This window comes from Python bivittatus, unplaced genomic scaffold, assembly GCF_059951505.1.
Source record: "Python bivittatus isolate LINGU-HERP-01145 unplaced genomic scaffold, Pbiv_v1 ctg000570_np1212, whole genome shotgun sequence".
NCBI classification, from domain to species: Eukaryota; Metazoa; Chordata; class Lepidosauria; order Squamata; family Pythonidae; genus Python; species Python bivittatus.
This window is the reverse complement of record NW_028277097.1, coordinates 809,805-831,647: the sequence shown is the minus strand read 5'-3', so window position 1 is coordinate 831,647 and position 21,843 is coordinate 809,805. Positions and strand designations below refer to the sequence as shown.

Sequence of the window (21,843 nt, the reverse complement as noted above, 5' to 3'; positions counted from 1 at the left end):
GTCAGCATCCAATCTTTAGCATGCTTTTTTAAAAGTGTTTATTACAATTTATAGAGCCACCCATCTCACAGCAGTAACTCTTAAAAGATCTTAGCCAGTCTTGCATTCAACTCTCACTTAAAACACATCTTAAAATATTCCTTTAAACCTGTAAAAGTGAGTGTGAAGTTACCTCCCTACTGAGATCTACGAGTCACCCCTACTGAGATCCCAAAAGTTATAATTTAAGATCAGCTTTTAATGCCATGCATTACATTTGCCCTTGTCAAGAGAAATGTTCACAGGAAAGTTTTCCTATTTAAGAAAATAAATTCACGAAATAGGTTCTGCACTTGTACACAAGGACATACACAAGACAGAACCTTGATTTTTATGCTGCTCACTGAATCTGTGAGAACAGATAAAATAGGTAAACTGGACATTTAAATAAAAAACAACAACTTGGCTCTTCAAACCCAAGGTTTATTGCATTAAACAGGATAAATGATTGAATACACCCAGTTATGATTCATTCTGGTGCAGCCTGCAAATAGAAAAGCAGATGAACCCTTCGGAATAATTAGTAATGTTTTATTCAGTATTTTTAGGGACATCCAATGAATCTCTGAAAAAAAAAAATGTTCATAGTTTGCATGTTTGAGACTGTTGTCTCATCCACTGCATTTTCCAGCACAGCTGGGAACCAAAGAGGTATACAAATTGAGTTAAGTCTCTTACCAAAAAATCTAAATAAATGCAGATGGCATAATACTGGTTGGCAATCTTGTCCGACCCTGGATGCCATTGTATAGTGGCAACTTTCATAGAAGCCTGGGACACCTCCCCACAAAAGAAAGTAAAATCTCATAAGATTCACTTGAGATTGCTCACAATCTCATGAAAAGTGATCTTGTGAAATTTTATAGGGGAAAAAAAATATGTTCCTTTGGTTAATTAGGAACACTGAAGGGGACGGGGTGATCCTGTAATTCAAGTCATGGATAAGAGGGTGGATCCTATATAACTTGATAAAATACAAAAATAGAGAGTAGGAATAAATTGGCATGTGTTACAATGGATGGACGCAAGAAATAGAGTTCCCAAAGGATTTATGGAAATCATTTTTTATTCATTTGTAAATAACCTGGATTAGGTATAAGCAGTAAAATACTCTATAACCATTCAGAATTGTAATAGTGAAAAGATTACAAATACTCCTGAATCAATGCATGTTGGAATTTAAAAAAAAAAAAACCTAACCGTATGCAGGGATCTTGAAGTTATGGTAAATATGGTAAATGATGAAAACTTGTCACAGTGTGCAAGTTTTTAAAAAGTGAAAACGGCTCATTCATTCCAGGGATCACAAATGATAATATAATTGATATATATATCAATGTTTATAAAATGGTGCAGGGTATGGAGGAAATGAGCCTTCGGGCCACTTACTGTTAGGTCTTGGAATTATCAATTCTGAAAGCTTTAGCACTGGCAAAAGAAAATGTTTCACTCTGCTTAAAGTATGAAATTCATTTCCATAAGATGTAGTGACAGCTACCAACTGTGATGCCTTTAAGAGTGACTAGAGACATCTTTGGAATATGAGCCTTCCTCAGATACTAGTTACCATGGCTGTGTATTTCTACCATGATCAGAAGCAGCATGGTCCTCGATACCCCTTTTTAGGAAGCAGTAGAAGGCTGTCACCTTCTTATCTTGCCTTTACAGTTCCAAAGATATGGGTTGGCTGCTGTAACAAACAATTCTGGCCAATATAGGTCTTTCCCTGAGCTAGCAGGGTTATTACTAGTGTCTGTATCTCTGTGTGTGCATGTCTGTGCATGCGTGCGTGCGTGTGTGTGTGTGTGTGTGTGAGAGAGAGAGAGAGAGAGAGAGAGAACGAGAACTCCACCCTACTGAGTTTGCAATTTAGCTGAAAGTGGAGGAAATTAACATGAAAGGAGCGAAGAAACACGCAAGGCATGAGGAAAGGCAAGTATATGTACACATACAGACATCATTTCAGATGGAAAGTGGCCTGGGAAGCTGTAAAAGATCAATCTGTTGGAGTCTGTTTAAAATCTTGCATGCTTGCAACAACGCATCCTGTTCCAATTAAAGCTGTCCGTCTCTCCAATTGCTCTGATTTCTTAAGGGACCAACCTGGCAGCTGCAGACTTGGCAACTTCATTATCTCTAGAGAGAAACTTTACTGCTCCCTTTCATGAGGTGGCAGCAGTTGTGCCCTGATTTGAGAGAGGAGAGGAGAGAACAGCTCATTTTGGTGGGAAGAGAAATGACAAATGATTTGAAGGTTGTGCTGCAGCATTTGTTCTAGCTGAAATTCTCCTTCCTTTCTTACATCTCTGCATTCCAACTGCAGGACCAGTCAGGGCTATAGGAGAAGGACAGAGGGGGAAATGCTGTTACCACTACCACCTTAGCTGCTGTTCTCAAGGCCACTGTTGCCTTCAGCCTACCCTGAAAGTGGCTCTCTTGGAAGTCCTGGTTCCTTCCCTGGCAATCATTGCTGGCCATTCCCTTCTCCTTCTTTTCCTTCTTCTTCCTACCATCTAACTGGATGGCAGCAAAAGATTCAGTAAAATCTAGCTCTCTGCTGCTATCTAGTAGTTATCCTGATTTTTATAACCCTGGATGATATACTTGAGAGAGAAAGAGAGGAGCCAAGAGTCTTCTGAGGGGAGGGGGCATGACTGCTGCATACATACACATGTGCATTCTGAATGAGAGGGAGAGAGAAGGTCCTCCTCTGTGTCTGACTGGAGGAAGAGCATAACTTGGGTTCAAGATTGCTCTGCAATGGTTTCTCTTCAGAGAAAGAAAGGACTAGGGGACCCTCCCCTTCCCTTTCTCCTACTTACACTCAACTGTCACAGTCACAGCTCCCTCATCATGGGGGCCTCCCCATAAACAGGGCACAGGGCTATATTTACAACTTTGATTGTATATTCTGCCCTAGAGTCAAAGGAGCTGGGGATTAAATAATAATATTTGCAAAGCCCACAGAGCAAAGAAGAATCAGACCAGGGTTTCTTAGTAGTTGAAAGTTATAAACAAATTGTGGGAGGTCAAAAATTCTGCTGCTAGGCTGAGAACAATGGAAATGATTGACAGACAGATGGAAGACCCAGATTTTTCCATTGTGGACAGCCAGAAGACCACATGCAGCTCAATATTATGGCAATCACAGATCCCCCTACCCACCCATCCATTCATTACTAGCATTGAGATGATAGATGATAGATGATAGATGATAGATGATAGATGATAGATGATAGATGATAGATGATAGATGATAGATGATAGATGATAGATAGATAGATAGATAGATAGATAGATAGATAGATAGATAGATAGATAGATAGATAGATTTTAAAATATTTTGGAGCTAGTTTCTCTGAATAAAATTCCTTCTTAGATTCATCTTCCCTAAATGAATTCCATAAGTTAATTATAAATGGTGTGAATCAGTTATATTGGATAGCCATAAAATCTATCATTATAGAGAAAATGAAAAAAATCTCTCTAGTTTCCCACATTACCCCTAATTTCCCAACTCTCTGTCATGCATTCTACCTTAAATCATCTTTGTTTAGTCAGCTAAAATATCTGCAAAGCTTAGTCTTTACTTGTAGGGAAGATGCCCGTGACTTTATAATTTATCAACCATTTTTCCTATACTTTTTCCAATTTGGTCTATGGCAGTTTGGTCTTTTGAAGTTAGGGGGGATCAGCAAAGCCCATAATATTTTGAATATAGCCTAAGCACAGATTTATATAGATATATTATTACTTGCAGATGTTTACAGTGAAACAGATGCAAACAACCCATTCTCTTTTCTCTATGTATATTAGATCAATTGATTATGTGCCATCAAGTTGGTGTTGATTCCTAGCGATGACATAGGTAGATTTTCTCCATGCCAATCTTTCCCAACCTGGTCCTCCAGGTCTTTCAACCGTCCACCCATTGCCACTGTAACTGAGTCCATCCACCTTCCTGCTAGTCATCCTCATCTCCTCTTTCCTTCCACCTTTCCCAGCAAAAGAGCTCTCTCCAGAGATTATATATTAGAACAGTACTCTCACTTTGCTCCTTTTAAGCCTAGCCTGAATCTGCATCCCTCTACCATGGAACCTCATTTCAGTTAATATTCTCTATTATTCTGAGAGTATTTGGAAATGGGGAATGGCACCAAATAAAAGAGATAATGATACCCTTGTTGTTTATTGCCGTTAAAACAAAACAAAAAAGGATTATCTATTTGAAGTTTATGAACTGCTGCTCCCCACTGATTTGCTTAAAGGTTAGGCATATAAAGATACAGAGAAACTTTCTAGAGAATTCCTAGTGACTCTCAAAATTTCAGAGTGGTAAGTCTATGCTAATGCTATATAAAAACTCAGGATAAGACATATATTAGCTGTTGCATCTGGCTCCTATATACCTCAAGAAAGACAGTGAAAGTGAGAGATACTAATTTCTAATATGTTTGCTATCTCCACTGTTTTTGTGTCATCTGCAAGTTTTATTATCATATTTTCTGCATCTTCATCCAAGTATAAGTTGAAGAGCACAGGGCCTCGTGGAGGCCTGCAATATGCCACTTGACATTTTCCTGCAGCTTGACATGGAGCTACTGAAGGCTAATTGGGTATGATTTTTCAACCAGCTCTGTATTCATCAGATGGTAGCATTGTCCAGCCCACATATTGTCGTCTTTTCTACAAGAATTTCATGGAAGATTCTGTTAAAAGCTTTTCTGAAGGGAAGATACACTATGTTCATCACATTCCCCTGGTCAAGTTAAATTGGTTACTCTGTCAAGAATGGAAAGCAGGTTGGTTTGGCCTGACTTGTTCTTTATAAATCTGTGTTGACTCCTGTCAAGCAATCCATTCTTTTCTACATACTCACAAACTGACTGCTTAATCATCTGTTCCACAATTTTGCCTAGTATTATCTAAGCTTGTTGAAATTGGATATCCTGTGCTCTAGTATGCATGTACAATTATGCTCAAATGTCCCTTTCTGTACTATCTTGAATCCCAAGATTCCTCCCAAAAGTCCTGCTGCATTTACTTCTTCTACCAGCTCTTCCCTGTTGGTAGGATCAAATCTAGGAAACCAATCCCCTTGACTCTTCTCCAGTTTTCTGGGAAATGAACCAATCAGCAAGAGCACTAAGAAATTACTAGGGTCTTTGCAGTCTTGGCCAAGCTGATTTTCCAACAAATCTGGGCAAATGATGACAGACCCATTATTATTCAGTCTGTCATCCCTAAAAGTTCTGGAACCCAGTCCAGAAAGGCATAATCCAGATAATGGACTTGGGGGTATTAAAAAAAAAGTTGTTTTTCTTTCCTTGTACTGGATCCTCAGATATGCAGACGATACCACCCTAATGGCAGAAAGTGAAGAAGAACTAAAGAGCCTCTTGATGAGGGTAAAAGAGGAGAGTGCGAAAGCTGGCTTGAAACTCAACATTTAAAAAACTAAGATCATGGCATTTGGACCCATTAATTCCTGGCAAATAGAAGGGGTAGAAATGGAAGCAGTAACAGACTTCATTTATTTGGGCTCCAAGATCACCGCAGACCGAGACTGCAGCCATGAAATTAAAGGATGCTTGCTCCTTGGGAGGAAAGCTATGGCAAACCTAGACAGCATGTTAAAAAGTAGAGACATCACCTTGCCAACAAAGATCCGCATAATCAAAGCTATGGTTTTTCCAGGAGTAATGAATGGTTGTAAGAGCTGGACCATAAAGAAGGCTGAGTGCCAAAGAATTGATGCCTTTGAACTGTGGTGCTGGAGAAGACTCTTAAGAGTCCCCTGGACTGCTAGGAGGTCAAACCAGTCAATCTTAAAAGAAATCAACCCTGACTGCTCATTGGAAGGATTGATAATGAAGCTCAAGCTCAGATACTTTGGTCACCTAATGTGAAGAGAGAGCTCTTTGGAAAAGACCCTGATGCTGGGAAAGACTGAAGGCAAAAGGAGAAGGGGATGGCAGAGGATGAGATGGTTAGATAGCATCACTGAAGCAATGAGCATGAAACTGAGCAAACTCAGGGAGGCAGCGAAGGACAGGAAGGCCTGGCGCAATATGGTTCATGGGGTCACGAAGAGTCGGACATGACTTAATGACTGAACAACAACAACTGGATCTTCATGCTCAAATTTCTGGATCTGAATATATTTGTGCACTTCCTTCACATGTAATGCCACTGCTCCTCCTCTTTTGTCTATTATATCCCTTTTGTATAAACTGTATCCTTGCATTCCATTCATGAGCTTCATCTCACCTGGTTTCAGTAATGCCTACTCAATCATATTGGCCTTCCTACATTAAGACTTCTAGTTCTTCCTGTTTCTTCTCTGTACCTTGGGCAATTGCATAGGACCCTGGAATCCTTTGGCCATGTAACTTCCTTATCCCTTTTTGAATTTAGAGCTCAGTACTGGGTGCCTCCCCAACTTGCATACCCCAACCAGTCCCAGTACCATATTCTGGTATTGTACTGTTTTCTGGACTCTGTTCTCCCTCCCCCATAGGATTCAATTTAAAGATCCCCACATCAGGTTTGCAATGTACTTTCTCCAAACATTATTTCCCATTTTTATGAGTTATAGCCCACCTTTTATCAGGAATCACATTTCCATTGGCCCCATCTGCACCGACAATACTGACTGCTAACACACAATATTATCATGAACCTTGAGAAACAGCTTTTTTCCTCCACCTCAGAAATTCATTAACCTCTGGACTCACAAGGATAAGTTTATTTTTAAGGGGAATTGCTTGCTGAAAGAGAGTGTGCCCTATCATACCTCATACTATTGGGTATGCCAGCTTGAGCTCCTGGAAATGGGCTTCAGTGAAGTTAATAAATTGACAATCCTCCAAATTCCCCCCCCCCCACCAAAGGAAAAACATTAACTCATTTTACATCATTGCCCTCAGGCTCCTAAGGAATATAAAGTGTGGCCCCTCAATCAGAAATGTTTCCTCTAACTTGGATTTTGCTTCTCAAGCAGAATCCCCATATAGCTAGGAAAGATTAGCAACCAATCAGTTAAGATTTGGGAGGACTCACAATTGTTGCCAGTCCTCTTCTGAACCATGATTTCTTCATCATTTTACCTTGGCAACGTATACTTTATTTATCCTTGTACTTTCTCATTGCAGCAAATTCCTCCTGCAAGATGGCTTTCTATTCAGAAGCCTCTTGATAAAGGCATGTAGCATATAAGAACGTTGTATAGGAGCAATAAGTAAATGAACTAGAAGTTCAAAAGACATACACTTAAAATCCATCTCCTTCCAGTGGGTTAAAGAATATGAATTATTTATTTCCTTTTTATAATGTGTTTTAGTTTATTGAATCCAATTTTCAATTCAACATCATTATGTTTTATAGCTTGGTGCATAGTCTGGCACATCTAAACTATATAAATCAAGAAAGTTAAGCTTTCCTAACTCTGAGAGTCGTATAGTGCAAGAAAATAATATTCCTACTTTATTTTGCAGTGCAAATGCTAATTATAGAACTAAAAACAAACTATATCTCCTATTTCATTTTAATCACTGCATGACGCACACATGCATTATTGAATGCCTCTGTATTTTAAAGCATCCAGACAACCAGCAGGTAGTTGAGTCCCCTAAACTGGTAACATATTTTTTTTTCAAAGTACTGCCACAATGTCTGGGGCTGAATAAAGGATGCCAGTTCACACAAAAGCGAATAATTTATAATGCAGTTGTGGAGATATTTTGGTTGGTGTACACACATCATGAGGCACCTGAGTAGATTGTCAATTGCAAAATGCATCCATTTTCTTCAACATTATAGAATTACTATGCCACACTGAAAAATATTCTGATAACTTCAAAGTACTAGTAAAAGGCCATTCTCATGGACAGATAGAGCATTACCTGATCAAGATACTTGACTCCAGAATCAAAGTGTTCGTTAGAATCCTTTATGTCTCTGTTGGTAATTTACTTTGGATCTTATAGGATTCCAGCTCCTCAAATTGCTGAATATTGAAAGATGTGAAATAGGTTGGGAGACAAGACTCATGCTAAATTTTATACAATATACAATACATCTGCTACCACTGGGATATTTGCAACCCTCTAACTAGCCATGTGATGGGAGAACAGCTTATTTGACTCTCAAAGCTGGCTGAATTTATTTTTGTCCTTTCAATAGTACCTACTTTTCTACTTCTATTCTATAAGAGAAACCATTACCTTCCACAAAAGTCAAGTTATATTTTGCATGATTCTTTGCTAATCAATTTCACTCAGTTTTGATCATACTTAGCTGTGCCATTTTAAAGTAAGAGCCTAATGGCGCTTTGATCAATTCCATTAAATTTCCCATAATTATGTTCATAGCTGTTACAGGCAGGGTGATGGGTCTCTATGTGTTGAGTAAATCCTGTCCTCATCTCCAACACTTTGATAAGCTTTTTTTTTTTAATCTAGTGATACGTTTTAGTATCATGAAAATTGCTCCTAAAATGTTATGTAGCATACCCCATCCTATCAAATACTATATGAATTGTAAATGCAATACACTGGTGTGCTAGCAATTGTACTGCCTACTTTTATATATATGGGATATGTTGTAGGTGTCATATGTAACCTACAAAACCAGGCCTGGTACTCCAAGTGCTTAGAGATTGCATTTATAAATTGCACACTCTTATTTGAAGCAGAGCCCTTTATGTTCTATATATTCTCACTGCATGAGATTAAAATAAATACCAGTGGGAGGAGGACTTCACTGCAATGACCCAAATGTATGGGAATGATCTTTCTTCTTTTTAAATTACAATAAATGGCAAGCTCTCTTTGTCCAGACTAGCATTGTTCAAACTGAGTTACTAATTTTCTCTAAACATGTTTTCATAAACATGGTCTGTTTATATTTCAGCTCTATTATAAATCATTGTTGGATGTTTACTCTACTATGACATAATCTACTTTGCTTTAAATCTGACTTTTAAGCACATACCTGCCAAAATTCAGATTGACTGGACAAAGGGCCCTCATCTTAGAGAGTATTTTAAAAGTACACACAAACAATATATGACTATCTCTACACTAACGATGGTCCAAAACCAGTTTCACGGCACTTTTTTTCTATTCTGTAACTTTTCTGTGCACTTTATGACTTACCTTCCAATTTGTCCATTTCACTGATCTGCCTGGCTCTCTTGCTCTCCAGATCCCCCTCCCCCTCCCCCTCCCCCTCCCCTTTACCTGTGACCTTTACTGTATGCTCAGCCCCAGGCGTGTTTCCAATGCAAAGCAATTGAAAAGCACATTCAGATTAAACTTGCTCTGTTCATTCCTCACTTTCCGTGTGTGTGTGTGTGTGTACACATACATACATACATATCACAAATGGGATATGAACGAACACTCCTGGGTAACATTCTATTCCTACTTTTGCCTTGCAAACGTGAGCACTGAGGCAAAAGCTAGCCTCCAGATTCTTCCATGGCACTCGCTGCTGCCACCGCCATCTGCCCACGGAGACTGATTGTTCTGTCTCTCAGGATGAGCTCCTTTCAAGAGTTCCTGTAGCGTACACCCTCACTTTTTCACACCATTTGGCTCCCACTTAACAGTTTCCCCTAGAAGCATGTTTACTAGCATCTGGAACACATGATCAATCTCCAAAACCCACAGCCATTCTTTGCAAGCAATAACTCTCTGAAAGAAACCTCTTTAAATCACTACTTTGTTTTCTTCTTTTTAAAACACCTCACATTTCCATGCAGTAATTTCTCCATTATCAAGCTCTCAACACTCTCAAAAGTGTTTTCTTTTGTTTCTTCATTTTCCACTTAAACTGACCTAAGTTTAGCCATGACCACCCCTCAAGTGCTTTTAAAATTAATGATTAATTTTCATTTCATCAGTCCCTTACACCTTTCATACACTTTTTCTTCAATGTTGCTGAAACAAAGTTTTAAAGCAAAAATCAAAAATAGTTAGCTGAATTGACAAATATTCACCTTTGCTCCGTTTCTTTCTTTCTTTCCTATTAGGCTTGTGTGAGGCACCATCTCAACAGGCTGCTTTGCAACATGGTTCTCTTAATGAAGCAAAGAAGCAACAGGCTTTAGGGGTGGTACCTCTGAGTCAGCCTTGACTTCTGGTGCATTGGCATGTCCCTAGTGCATGAATGAGTCCCTGCAGTTTTCTTAGCAACATTTTTGGAAGTGGCTTGCCATTTACCTCTTCCTAGGGCTGACAGAGAATGAGTGGCCCAAAGTCATCCAGCTGGCTTCATGCCTAAGGCAGGATTAGAACTCATGGTCTTCCAGTTTCTAGCCCAGCGTCTTTGATCACTACGCCCAACTGACTCTCAGCAACATGCTTAGACATGCACAGAAGCCTCTTCCAGCAATTGCAAGTGCATGTAGAGGCCTCAGAAGAGGTAGATTATATCTTGCAAGGCCATATGGGATCCTTTTCAACTTGTAAAGGCTAAGTATGTGGATAGGGCTCTTTCTGTTGCAATCTGTGGGCCCAATCTGTGCCCTACCTGACTTATTAGGGTGGCCAGGCAAAGTTTGTGCAGCTGGATTTGAGAGGTGGTTAATATTTACTTAAGGAGGAGGTTGTGCTGTCTTCCTTGAGGGAGAAAGTGGCGCAACCCCTCTTGAAGACACCCTATCTTAGTCCACTACTCTGGATAACTACCACCCAAACTCCAATCTTCCCTTCTAGGGGAAGATTTTGAACAAGATGTATGCCCCTGTATCTTTGTTATTCTTCAGTCCTGAATTGTATTTTTGTGTGTGCGTCCTTCCTTATTTCTAACTTATTATTTAGTTCAGGCTACACTGCTCCTGTTTCCTAACTCTGGGCTCACCTTATATTGCTTTCCACAGACAAGTTTTGACAAAGTCCTCTATGGAACTACTACAGAAAATGTATTAAGAGCCAGTTCCTGATAGATGAGTTGAATTACAAAGAGAAACTCAAGCCTGGAACACTCCAAGAACAGAATTCTGAACAGATGTATGAATTTATATCTATGTCACATATTTTTATAATGCTTCACTTCCAATAAGCTTTTGGTTTACTGGACCTCAGCTTAATGGACTTTGATACAATAGACACATCTTCTGTTCAGATATGCCTGCACTGAGTCTACTGTATCCAAAGTACTCCAGACAATTTATGTTATTTTCATCAGTTTCCATCATTTGCATCAACTCACATCATTTGTGTCATGACACAATAATACAAATGACATTATTTGCATAACAGCATCATTATTCAAATTATGTAAATGATGCAAATGATGCACTTTGGGGTTTAATGGGCATTCAGGATATCTGAACAGTCTCTTAAACTGATAGTTTGCTGTATTACTGTATTACAAATCTTGGTTTTCAGCATATGCAGGAAGACCACCACAGATGATATTAGCAATTAACCTGGCCAATAACAGTGAAGATAGTCTGCCAGGTATCTTGGTCTCAAATTGTTTGGAGTCATATATATTTGAAGAGCAAAATCCTGAATCTGGATCAATAGTTAATTGGCATCCAGAAATGTCGTTAGCTTTGGGGGTGAAGGCCTTTAAGACTGAAGAAAACTGGCAGTTGTCCAGAGCTTCATTATCTGTAGAGGCATTGTAAGAACCCAGGATCATGGCTGGAGCTACAGTAAACTACGATTTATAGTATTTAGGGGGGAAAAAGACTGGTTTTGTTTTGTTTTTTGGACTTGAAAAGATTAAAAACAAAATGAGATAGAAAAATGTAGATTGCCACTTGGGTTCAACTGATATGTCCCCAGCATGATGCATAAATGCAGCAACTCTGTCCACAGAAAAAGCAGTATTAATTTGAAAAAAAGAAGAAAGGAAGAGGAAGAAATATGATACTCAGGTGCTTCCTGGGTCTCTTTTATATTTTTTGAACATTCCATGCACATCTGTTTGGCTTTCACTCTGATAATTTTTTTCCCCACTTCTGATTTGACTATTTCCTGCTCAGTGATTAATCATTTAGCAGTTGACAAAACAGCCTGAGACTTTCTATCTTAGCAGAAGTGTCTATTCATTTCAATTGCCAAGCTTGCATTGTAAAGGAATTTAGCTTTCAGAACACTGAAAACACCTTTTGTTGAAATGTGTTCAGAATAAATGGAATGGTTTATTTGCTTATTAACTATTGTAAGCAATAAAAAGATTTACAAGCATAATTCTTTAATGATTATAGTATTTTACAAGCTGAATCTTTGAAAAACTGAAATATTAAATCAGTTACTTATTTGGGGCAGACCCTGCAAGTTTTAGGGAAGTCTGTACTGGTTTGTAAGGACATATTAATGAAGTTAAGAGTTCCAAGAATTTGTTTCTGAAGCTACAGTTTTCATAGGACTGATAGCAGTGACTGATTTAAATCTTGTAAGATGGATTCATACTTTAGAAAATCTTGTAATAGAGCAAAAGAGAAAGATAAAAGCTTTAGGAGGCCTATTAAGCCACTATTCAGTTGGATTTCAATCCACAGGCATCTCCAGAGAGTTGTGTGCCAAGAAAGATGCTAAGTGTACTGAGAATAACATTTGAAAAAGAACTTAAAGAAATGGAGCAATGGGTTGTTGTTGTTCAGTCGTTAAGTCATGCCTTCTTGTCCTTCACTGCTTCCCTGAGTTTACTCAGTTTCATGCTCATTGCTCCAGTGATGCTATCTAACCATCTCATCCTCTGCCGTCCCCTTCTCCTTTTGCCTTCAATCTTTCCCAGCATCAGGGTCTTTTCCAAAGAGTCCTCTCTTCGCAGAGCAATGGGTATTAAAGCAAAAATAGAGAATCTCATAGGATCAGTAAATGCTACAGTAATAATGGGAAAAGAGTCAGTTTGGTGTAGTGGTTAGGGAACCAGGCTAGAAATCAGGAGACTGTGAGTTCTAGTCCTGTCTTAGGCACAAAGCCAGCTGGGTGACCTTGGGCCAGTCATGCTCTATCAGCCCTAGGAAGGAGGCAATGGCAAACCACTTCTGAAAGAGTTTGCCAAGAAAACTGCAGGAACCTGTCTAAGCAGTCACCAGGAGCAAAAACTGACTCAAAGGCACCAAAAAAAAAAGAAAAAAAATGGGAAAACAATAAAAAGGAAGAAAAAAAAGAATTTATCTGGATTTGAGCAATTTTAATTAAACTAATTTGGCATTTTCAGTTACCAATTATTGATGAAAAATCTACTAATTTAATGGATAAAACTGGAAACTAATTATGGATTTTGGCAGATTTGATTATATGAAAGTAATTGGGGGCATTTAATCTTTTTATTTTGCAGCTACAGATCTAAACAATTACTGTTGGGCATTTCTTCTACCCCCCAAAAGAGTAATTTGAGTCAAATTATGGTGATTTTGCAGGGCATTTAATGATACTATTTAGCTATCTCCGATACAAAATTGAAGGATTTCAAGGTTATGTTGTTGGAGGATAAAATCAGACAGTGTATTGTTTTGGATATGACCCTTGAGAATGAGTCATAGTTTAAATTGTAATTTCTCACAGAAATCTATACCATGCTCAACACTTGCCACAAATTCTCAAGGCTCAGCTTTCTCAAGAGCCACAGCAACAGACTAGAAAGAAAACAGGTTAATAAAATTTCAGGTGTAAAGGAAAGGAAGTCAAATTAAATTTCCACTTCCTTCTGTGAAATCCATTAAATTTCTCTTCTGATTAAAAACAAACAAACAAACTGCAGTTAGTTTGCCTTTTTTTTTCCTTTCAGGGCCAATCTAACTAAATTAGAAATATAATAACCAGAGCACATATTCTTTTCTTCGATCCACGTACAATTTCAAGACCAATAGTATCTAAAAATTGCGCCCTCCCCTCCATTACTACTCTTTCCCCATTCCATATCACTGGCTAGAAAGACAGAGAATCAAAGTATAACAACATTAGGAGAAAAGATGGCTAATCTGGGGGTGGAAGGGTGGGTGTGTTCTATACTAATTCAGTAATCACATGTATTTCTTATTTGTTTCATAGCTTCCTCCTAGTTGTACCATTTTCTTCTTCTGGAGGTTCCTCAAAGCCCAAGCCTCTTTTAGAAGCATTACAAATACTTAAATCTGGATGAAAAATCATTGTTGCATGGAAAGCTGAGATTAAATTCACTTCATTTGATATTGGCAGGTTAATCAGATAGTGAAATACTTAATTCATAGAAAATAAGCAGTTCTTATGTGACAGACAACAGCTTTTCCAATTAAAACTGCCATTAACCCAATCAATATGACCTTTGAAGAAGGTGACTAGGAATTATGGCAGTCCTGGACAAGGGATTTTCTGCACCTTTAACTGCTTATCTCCCATATCTTCAGCTAGAGATGAAGCTCATTTAAGAAATCCTTTTCTGGATTTCAACCACCTCCTTTGCTTTGACTGCAGTGGTGGATTGATGTTCTGTCCAGCCTGAATTTACCACGGCCTCTAGATTGTTAGAGTCCTCTGATTCTTTATCCCTCCTGGACTGGTTAAAAGGAAAAAAGAAAACACAACTTTATTATTTTTCCTGTCTCTTGGGACAGAAGGTGAAAGTAACAGGATTCTTGTCAATATGACCTCATTTTAAAACAAAAACAAAAAATGGTCCATCTTTGCCCTGTTCAATCAGTGAACCTGGGGAAGAAAAAGCCCAACTTTTTATCTTTCCAAAAATGGCAGCAGAGGGCAGGAATCAGTGAGGGGAGGTGATGTTCCTACCACAGGTGCAGTAGCCAAGTGGAATGGAAGGGCTTGCTCCACACACACAGGACTTGAGCTGGCACAAGATGGAAAACACTACTTTTGAAGCAGAGACAGAAAACAAAAGTCAGAGATTGCATTAGCTGCAGGATGGGGTGGGCCGAGGATGATGTCATGATGCCACCCTTCAGAAATGATAAGTGGCTCATGCTGGAAGTGCAGAACTATCCTGCAGCTTCCCAAGAAACTGTGCTTTAACAGATCTCCCATAAATACTGCTCCCCCCCCTTTAACACAGATATTGACTTTCTATAGCTTTGCAACATAACTTAAACAGCCCTTTTCACTGTCCAATATTGCCATGCACACATCACTTAGTATGAGTATCAGCATACCGTGCAAAACCAGCACAGTTCACGTCAACCCATCAGTGCTAACCACCATGGCAATCTGAGATCAAAGCCATATCAGCTAGGTACATTGCTTCTCCTGAGCTGTGTGATGTCTTTTCTGCATAATTCTACAGGGCAGGAGAGCAAAAGCTAAACCGTAAACTATTTTTCATAGTTGTCTTTACATGACATTAGGAAACAAAAGAACATTAAAGCAGAACCAATGGGTTCGGTGTGGCTTTGATGTACGTAAATTTCCTGGCTACTTGTCAGTCACAACACACATTTCTTCCGTGGGGATAATGCATGGGCTATGACATCCTGGAGCCTAAGAAATCAGCAAGGGGCCATTAGAATGAAATCCTAGAATTGCCACACGACTTCTAAGCCAGTAAAGATCACAGCAATGAAGAACTTTTAAGAAGAAAGAAAGAAATCATCACATCTCCATATGCCAAAATAATAACCCTCACTATAATTTCTCTTAGTGTTAATTAACACTACATTGACAGGTCTTGCTCCCACAACAAAAATAATTATTAGAGTGACATAGAAACTAGTGTAAACTAATTAAGTGGTTGGGATTTTCTGATGCTAGCAATTAAAGGGATGGATAATCTCACTGGCAATTCCTTACAGGTATAATGCAGTATTTTGCCAAATAGTAACATGATGAAATATGTGTTGCTATGTCAAAGCATATTTCAAAATAATGTAATTTAACAATATATTCCTAATTGGATTAATTTACCTTGCTTTTTGTTTTATTTTTTCAAAGAAACAGGTTTTAATCATCAGATAAGATAAATTCAGAAATGTTTTGAAACTACTATGGAAATGTTCAGATCACTGCTGCAACTACCTCTGTTTCCTTTGCTTTTAATTACTGTAATATTCTATTCATTTTAATTATTACTGGCTATCCTGAATAGTATGTAACTACAAGGCAACGATACAAATTCAGAAAGCAAAATAAAAAAGAGAGAGAGAAACTTCCTTGTGAATAACCTGTTGATAAAAAGACATCATGAGCTCATGAAAACTGCTTAAACCATGTTATTAATGCAAGCACACTAATCTACTAAGAACAAACACAATTAACTGACTAAATCTATAAAGACAAAGGGAGGTTTTCACAACCACCTACTTACACTTTTACTTCTGACAGATAAAGTGTTTGTATCCTTGCTCATGATGCTGCGGTTATTGATCTGGCTGGGATTTTAGAAGCAGAAGTTCCAGCAGGAGCAAACACCACCTAATACAAAGAAAATACGCTGTTATAGTTTCACACAACCCTTCAAGGTACAGGTAGTCCCAGGATAAGAATGCCCGGGTTACAGATGACCCATAGTTAAGAACAGAGCCTATTGTAGCAAAATTCAAGTTAAATACACAATGATTCGAGTTAAATACACAAGGGTTCGAGTTAATTACACATTACTACTTATACAGTATTACATAATAATACTGTTCTGGCTCACATACAAATTCTACTTAAAGACAGACCTTGGGAACGGAACTCATTCTTAAACTGGAGACTACCTGTATTGTGTTGCTGAACTCCAGCGTTCTCTTAACAAATAACCTTCAGTGGTGCCAAACTACCATTCCCATCATCCTGAGCAACATGAATTTCTAATGGGATAATGATAGGGACATATCCATCAGCCAAATGAAACAAGGCTGCTGTATTAACTTGGCATCAAGAACATTCTGAGATAGCACACGTACACACCCTGCAAGCAAATTAGATGAGTGTTTTCCATTTGAAATGGTGTATTTACATGAACTCTAGCACAATGCTATATACCACGTGTACGTAGAAGTACATTCCAATTCTTTTAATCAGTCTTAGTAATTTGTACTTGTAAAATATCTGTAAAACACATTCCCTGGGGACTTTAAAACTATAGTTTTAAGTTTAAAGTTTTAAAACTTTAAAACTTAGCCTTTTTATCTTTCTCTTTGTACTTTGGTTTTATAATCTTTTAATTATGTATTGTCAATTTTAGTTTGTTGTAAGCTGCCCAGAGTCCCCCGTTGTGGGGAGATGGGCAGGGACAAGTCAAATAAATAATAATAATAATTTTAAAACAGAATCCAATCAAAATCTAAAAGTGCAATACAAGACTAACAAAACACAGTTAAACATGGAGATGCAAATGGTTAAAAACCAAAAACAAAACAAGAATGTGAAGCAAACATGAAACATAGTTTAAAAATAAAGATAATTAAAACAGAAGTTAGAACTGCAAATGTGAATGGGATTTGCTCCCAAACAAATGGATACAAGATTGTGATGTTCTTTACATTAAACGTTTTTGGACATGTATAGTGATGTGAAAAAGAAAGTACACCCTCTTTGAGTTCTATGGTTTTACGTATCAGGACATAATAAAAATCATCTGGTCCTTAGCACTTCTCAAAAGTAGGTAAATACAACCTCAGATGAACAACAACGCATGGCATATTACACCATGTCATCATTTATTTTACAAAAATAAAGCCAAAATGGAGAAGTGTGAAAAAGTAAGTACACCCTTACTGCTTCCGTATGTATGAAGAGGCTAAGTAACAACCAGGTGCTGCTAATCAAATGCCCTTGATCAGTTGATCATCAGCAAGTGTGACTACCTCTATAAAATCTGAAGTTTTAGGAGTTTGCTGGTCTTGAGCATTGAGGTGTGTGTTAATACAATCCCAAAGAGTAAAGACATCAACAATGATTTTAGAGAAGCAATTGTTGCTGCCCCTCAATCTGGGAAGGGCTATAAGGCCATTTCCAAACAATTTAAAGTCCATCATTCTACAGTGAGGAAGATGATTCACAAGTGGAAAACATTCAAGACAGTTGCCAATCTTCCCAGGAGTGGACATCTCAGCAAATTCACCCCAAGGTCAAACCATGCAATGCTCAGAGAAATTGCAAAAAATCCAAGAGTTACATCTCAGACTCTACAGGCCTCAGCATGTTAAATGTTCAAGGTCATGACAGTACAATTAGAAAAAGACTGAACAAGTATGGTTTGTTTGGAAGGGTTGCCAGGAGAAAGCCTCTTCTCTCTAAAAAGAACATGGCAGCAATGCCTTAAGTTTGCAAAGCTGCATCTGAACATATCACAAGACTTCTGGAACACTGTCCTTTGGACAGATGAGACCAAAGTGGAGATGTTTGGCCATAATGCACAGTGCCACGTTTGGCAAAAACCAAACACAGTATATCAGCACAAACATCTCATACCAACTGCCAAGCACAGTGGTGGAGGGTGATGATTTGGGCTTGTTTTGCAGCCACAGGACCTGGGCACCTTGCACTTATTGAGTTGACCATGAACTCCTCTATATACCAAAGTATTCTAGAGTCAAATGTGAGGCCATCTGTCTGACAGCTAAAGCTTGGCCGACATTGTGTCATGCAATAGGACATGAGCCCAAGCACACCAGCAAATCTACAACAGAATGGCTAAAAAAGAAAAGAATCAAGGTGTTCCAATGGTCCAGTGAAAGTCCAGACCTCAACCCCATTGAAATGCTGTGGCAGGACCTCAAGAAAGCTGTGCATAAACAAATGCCCATAAACCTCAATGAACTGAAACAATGTTGTAAAGAAGAGTGGGCCAAAATTCCTCCACAACAATGTGAGAGACTGATAAAGTCTTACAGAAAACAATTACTTCAAGTTATTGCTGCAGAAGGTGGTTCTACAAGCTGTTGAATCATAAGGTGTACTTACTTTTTCACATATGGCTTCTCCATTTTGACTTTCTTTGTATAAAATAAATGATGACATGGTGTAATATGTCATGTGTTGCTGTTCATCTGAGGTTGTATTTACCTACTTTTGAGAACTGCTAAGGACCAGACGATTTTTATTATGTCCTGACACGTAAAATCATAGAACTCAAAGAGGGTGTACTTTCTTTTTCTCACGACTGTATATAAATATTCAGCCTTTAAAGCTGAGGACATTCTTTTCCAGCTGAAAATGGGAGGACTTAAGCATAAAACAGATTATTTGTTTATAAATCAAACCATATACTATTGGTTGTACATGGGTGGCATTCATAACATGTACTGACTCTCTCTGTCACTCTGACACACACACAAACAGAGAAAAACACATTTGCATTCCTATAAATGAAGTCTGATGCAACATATTCACTCAAGAGGTGATGCACTGGGCAGTTTCAATGACTTTCCCCTCCTGTTATCATTCTAAAAGAGATTGTTGTTCAGTTGTTAAGTCGTGTCCGACTCTTCGTGACCCCATGAACCATATCGCGCCAGGCCTTCTTGTCCTTCACTGCCTCCCTGAGTTTGCTCAGTTTCATGCTCATTGCTTCAGTGATGCTATCTAACCATCTCATCCTCTGCTGTCCTCTTCTCCTTTTGCCTTCAATCTTTCCCAGCATCAGGGTCTTTTCCAAAAAGTCCTCTCTTCGCATTAGGTGACCAAAGTATCTGAGCTTGAGCTTCATTATCAATCCTTCCAATGAGCAGTCAGGGTTGATTTCCTTTAAGATTGACTGGTTTGACCTCCTACCAGTCCAGGGGACTCTTAAGAGTCTTCTCCAGCACCACAGTTCAAAGGCATCAATTCTTCGGCGCTCAGCCTTCTTTATGGTCCAGCTCTTACGACCATTCATTACTACTGGAAAAACCATAGCTTTGTTTATGTGGATCTCTGTTGGCAAGGTGATGTCTCTGCTTTTTAATATTCTGTCTAGGTTTGCCATAGCTTTCCTCCCAAGGAGCAAGCGTCTTTTAATTTCATGGCTGCAGTCTCTGTCTGTGGTGATCTTGGAGCCCAAATAAATGAAGTCTGTTACTGCTTCCATTTCTACCCCTTCTATTTGCCAGGAATTAATGGGTCCAAATGCCATGATCTTAGTTTTTTAAATGTTGAGTTTCAAGCTAGCTTTCGCACTCTCCTCTTTTACCCTCATCAAGAGGCTCTTTAGTTCTTCTTCACTTTCTGCCATTAGGGTAGTATCATCTGCATATCTGAGGTTGTTGATGTTTCTCCCTGCAATCTTAATTCCAGTTTGTGATTCTTCCAGCCTGGCATTTCTCATGATGTACTCTGCATATAGGTTAAATAAGCAGGGTGACAGTATACAGCCTTGTCGTACTCCTTTCCCTATTTTGAACCAATCGGTTGTTCCATGACCGGTTCTAACTGCTGCTTCTTGCCCCGCATACAGATTTCTCAGGAGACAGGTGAGATGGTCTGGTACCCCCATCTCTTTAAGAATTTGCCACGGTTTGTTGTGATCCACACAATCAAAGGCTTTTGCATAGTCAATTAAGCAGAAGTAGATGTTTTTCTGGAGCTCTCGTGCTTTCTCCATGATCCAGCGAATGTTGGCAATTATATTTCTAGTTCCTCTGCCTCTTCGAAACCCAGCTTATACATCCGGTAGTTCTCATTTCACGTACTGCTGAAGCCTAGCTTCTAGGATTTTGAGCATAACCTTGCTAGCATGTGAAATGAGTGCAATTGTGCAATAGTTTGAGCATTCTTTGGCATTGCCCTTCTTTGGAATTGGAACGTAAACTGACCTTTTCCAATCCTGTGGCCACTGTTGAGTTTTCCAAACTTGCTGGCATATTGAGTGCAGCACTTTAACAGCATCATCTTTTAGTATTTTAAATAACTCAGCTGGAATACTGTCATCTCCACTAGCTTTGTTGTTAGTAATGCTTTCTAAGGCCCACTGGACTTCACTCTCTAGGATGTCTGGCTCAAGGTCAGTGACCACACCAGCATGGACATCAGGGACATTAAGATCTTTCTTGTATAGTTCTTCTGTGTATTCTTGCCACCTCTTCTTAATCTCTTCTGCTTCTGTTAGGTCCCTGTCTTTTTTGTCCTTTATCATGCCCATCTTTGCACTAAACGTTCCTTTGATATCTCGAATTTTCTTGAAGAGATCTCTAGTCTTCCCCATTCTTTTCCTTAATTTCTTTGCATTGTTCATTTAAGAAGGCCTTCTTATCTCTCCTTGCTATTCTCTGGAAATCTGCATTCCGTTGCTTATATCTTTCCCTTTCACCCTTGCTTTTCGCATTCCTTCTTTCCACAGCTATTTGTAAAGCCTCATCAGACAGCCATTTTGCTTTCTTGCATTTCTTTTTCTTTGGGATGGTTTTAGTTGCTGCCTCCTGTCCAATGTTACGGACCTCCGTCCATAGTTCTTCAGGCACTCTGTCTACCAAATCTAATCCCCTAAATCTATTCATCACCTTCACTGTGTACTCACAAGGAATATGATCTAAGTCATACCTGAATAGTCTAGTGGATTTCCCTACGTTCTTCAATTTAAGTCTAAATTTTGCAGTAAGAAGCTCATGATCTGAGCCACAGTCAGCTCCTGGTCTTGTTTTTGCTGTCTGTATAGAGCTTCTCCATCTTTGGCTGCAAAGTATATAATCAATCTGGTTTCGGTACTGACCATCTGGTGATGTCCATGTGTAGAGTCGTCTCTTGTGTTGCTGGAAAAGAGTGTTTGCTATGACTAGCTTGTTCTCTTGACAGAACTCTATTAGCCTTTGCCCTGCTTCATTTTGTACTCCAAGGCCAAATTTGCCTGTTATTCCGATTACTCCTTGACTTCCTACCTTAGCATTCCAATCCCCTATGATGAAAAGGACATCTTTTTTTGGTGCTAGTTCTAGAAGGTGTTGTAGGT

General features: G+C 38.8%; 1 protein-coding gene across 1 annotated transcript in view; it reads right to left on the bottom strand.

Annotated features, from left to right (window-relative positions):
* Positions 1 to 21,843, bottom strand: part of PDE4D (phosphodiesterase 4D) — a 679,443-nt gene that overhangs the window by 588,969 nt on the left and 68,631 nt on the right. The window contains exon 2 of the mRNA XM_088152876.1: positions 16,300 to 16,406. Coding sequence (XP_088009002.1) covers positions 16,300 to 16,341 — 42 coding nt within the window. The 5' untranslated portion in view covers positions 16,342 to 16,406. The remainder of the gene's footprint in view (positions 1 to 16,299; positions 16,407 to 21,843) is intronic.